General features: G+C 38.7%; 1 protein-coding gene across 1 annotated transcript; it reads left to right on the forward strand.

Moving 5' to 3' along the window:
* The first annotated feature begins 1,487 nt into the window (after window positions 1-1,487).
* Window positions 1,488-3,011, forward strand: LOC107044815 (zinc finger BED domain-containing protein 4-like). Its single transcript, XM_015266853.1, has one exon. It carries the CDS (start codon window positions 1,488-1,490, stop codon window positions 3,009-3,011), a length of 1,524 nt encoding a protein of 507 aa, XP_015122339.1.
* Window positions 3,012-3,353: the final 342 nt, after the last annotated feature.

A 3,353-nucleotide genomic window follows, 5' to 3' on the forward strand; every position in this document is an offset into this window, starting at 1 on the left:
GAAAATTCGGAAGTGCAGGAAGTAGGGAGAGAGGGAGAAATTGGCGCGCCTTGGGCCTATTCCCCAATAAAGGGCGTCTGGGCGAAAATATTGAGGGACCGTTGAGGGTCGAGCGCAATAAACGGAAAGAAACTATAAAGTAATTTGGAAATACAAATTTTTGAGTTGAATGAAGGGATTAGGACAAATTTTGGTAGTGATTAAATTTCTGAGAAATGTCTTTACAAACTTGAGGAAATATGAGGATTATTTCAATAAAATAATTCTGAGGGGTCTAAAAGAGATGATTGAGAAATATTTTCGGATGATTTTATGAGTTTACAATTTTTCTAGAGGACAAAGCTGAGTATAATTAAAATTCTAAGAATTATTTGGGAAAAATACTAAAATAAAAATGGGAAATTTTCAAGGATTGAATTAAATATTTAAAAATAGAAAGATTGTTAATTTCGCGTACTTGATACGCAACAACAAGTTAGTATGGAAACGAGTCAGGATAGCTTTAACGGTGGAAGACCGCGATTACTTTCATTTCGAAGCAAGTTTGTTTTCAACGAAGCAGATCAATATAACTATTGTCAAGTAGCAGGGTGTGATAAAAAAATAAAGGTAAGTTATTAGTTAGAAATAATAATAAAAAAAACATCTTCATGCTGGGTACATAAATTAAATTTTTCCTGGCATTTGTTCATAGGGGGACCATAAAGGCAATTTAGAGAAGCACGTCAAGCGCTGCCATCCTGAAGAATATGCTAATATTCCTAAAGATGCGTCTTCTGAGAATATTGCAAAACGTCGTAGGTCCAAATCCTTGACGATTGCAATCAGTGCGAGGAAATCAATGATGCTCTTGTTGAGTTAGTAACCGTCAACGGACGGCCATTTTCAATTATAAAAGACAGCGGTATGCAAAAGTTGTTGAAACCTCTTGCTGAAGCCGTCAACCTCACCAGCGAATGCCGTTTATCTTATGAGTACTTACGAGATTTGGTCATTGAAAGAGCCACTACAGTGCGTTCTGAAATACGAGACGAGTTGAAGGTATTATTCACCATATTTTTTTACATTTACCTATTCCATTTTTCAAAATCGATTTCGATTGACTTTTCATATAAAATATTTAATATTAAACATGTCAATGGAACTTTAAATTTTTTTATAAAATTTCATAGAAAGTCAGTCGAATTTTCTATAGAATTCAATAGCTGACATTTCAATGTAGATTTTTCTAATGAAATGTTGTGAGCGTATAATTAAGATCAATCAATTTCATTACTTATTCTATCATTCTATATATTTATTCCACTTTTTTTTGGTCGTTGTAGGGAAAGTTCATCAATTTAAAGGTGGATGGTGCTACCCGTCATGATCGAGGATTCATAGGAATCAACGTGCAGTTCATTCAGAAAGGAATCATTCATATCAGAACCCTTGGAGTCATCGAATTGTTCGAGAAGCACTCAGCAGAGTACCTGAAAGAAACAATTATGGGTGTTCTAGAAAAATACAAGGTGGACGTCTCCAATATCTATTCCTTCACTTCGGATAATGGAGCTAATATGGTGAAGCTGGGGAAGCTTCTATTGGAGGACCAGACCGAGGAAGAAATTGAATCGGAGGACGATGAGGACTGCATAGAAGACCACGAGGAGGATAATAGTGAAGATCTATTGGTAGATGATCAGCCTTTAGGACTGGACGAGTCAGGCTTTTGCACCTTAGATTGTGGAAACTCCGCGATCCTATCCAATACTCGCTGTGCCGTCCACAGTCTTCAACTGGCGGTAGATGATGCTTTGAAAACTGAAAAGGTGTCAAAGCATATAATATCCAAAGCTCGAGCTACTGTTAAGGCTCTGCGAACACCTAACATGAAGAAAGTATTGCTCCGTTCCAAGCCAAATGCCCGAAAACCTGTCCTGGATATAGTAACCCGTTGGCATTCAACAGCGGATATGCTGTCATCATTACTGGAGCTGAAAGACTTTTGTCGGAAGAATACAAAAGTCCATAAGTCTCTCGAATTGAATGACAAGGATTGGCAGTATATTGAGGATTATTTGAAATCTTTGATGCCTGCCAAAATCGCCACAAAGTCTCTTCAGGCAGATCAACTCACGCCTGGATCTTTCTATGGAATCTGGATAGAGTGCAAGTTGGAGACATCATTAGTGGGAACTAATCTTGGAAATGAACTAGTGAAGGCAATGGAGAAAAGGGAAAATGTATTGATGGACAATGACGCTCTCTTGGCCTCGGTATTCCTAGATTGCCGATTCATGACACTTCTCTCAGAGGAACATCGCTCACGAGCTATCACAAAGTTGGAACAACTGTGGAGGAAACTGGAGGAACAGGTGAAGACATCTAACTCTCTACAGCTTACGTCACCAGTGAGTAATAATTTGGAAAGCGGCCGACGTGCTGGAGAAAGTACTGCCTTCTCTGAAGGCTTCAAAAATGATCTTTTGCGTAAGAAACTGAGCGAATCTCGAGCTAAACAAAGCTCAACTGCTCCAAGTACTTCCAGCATCAGGCGCCTTTTAGAAGAATTCGCAAGGTGTCCGGAAGATCTGGATCCAGCAGCAGATATTCTTCAGTACTGGGAAAGTAAGCGATATGCTATGCCTCAATTATACCAACTGGCCACAATTGCTCATGCTGCACCAGCCACGCAAGTCAGCGTAGAACGCCTCTTCTCAGGACTTAGATACATATTTTCCCCGTTGCGAGCGAATTTGAAGCCACACATCTTAGATGATATAATGGTCGTCCGATGTAATAGCCAAAATACCAAAAGGGTCCAAGACATCGCAAAGAAGGCTTCTGGTAAACGATGGATGAAGCTCAATGAGGAAGATATGTCATCGCCCGGATCTTCATGCTCAAGCACACCTAGTGCTGAGAATGAAAATATTACCTTTGCAGCAGGTCTCCGGGACACCAAAGGCAAGTGTTCAGAGTCACTCACAACCACCTGTACCAATGGTGCGCTCAATTGCGTTCAATGATTTTTGAATTAAAATAATGTTGTACGAAGCCTGATGTAGGAAAAGGAAATGTTTGTTATGTTACATGAAATGTATTAAAGCTACTTAATAAATTGAATGTTCAATGCTAGAAGACGTTGTTAATCATTTGTATAAACATACTGAAATGTAGTAATAGAAAAATACATTTCTGTATTCTTTTAGTATTCATCTTCCATATACATGACGAATATTCTTGATTTAATGGATTCAAACTACTCGCTTTTGAGAATTTTTGATCAGTATCCATGGCTAAAATGATTGGACTAATCAATCAGCTGTGTTCGACTCTCGATCGTAATCTGCTTGTTCCTAGGGGATAGT

The sequence above is a fragment of the Diachasma alloeum genome, unplaced genomic scaffold (genome assembly GCF_001412515.2).
Source record: "Diachasma alloeum isolate Michigan unplaced genomic scaffold, Dall2.0 Dall_scaffold_00822, whole genome shotgun sequence".
In the NCBI taxonomy this organism is placed as follows: Eukaryota; Metazoa; Arthropoda; class Insecta; order Hymenoptera; family Braconidae; genus Diachasma; species Diachasma alloeum.

Coding starts and splice junctions, on each gene's coding strand:
- LOC107044815 (XM_015266853.1), top strand. CDS start 1,488: ATGGGTGTTCTAGAAAAATACAAGGTGGACGTCTCCAATATCTATTCC.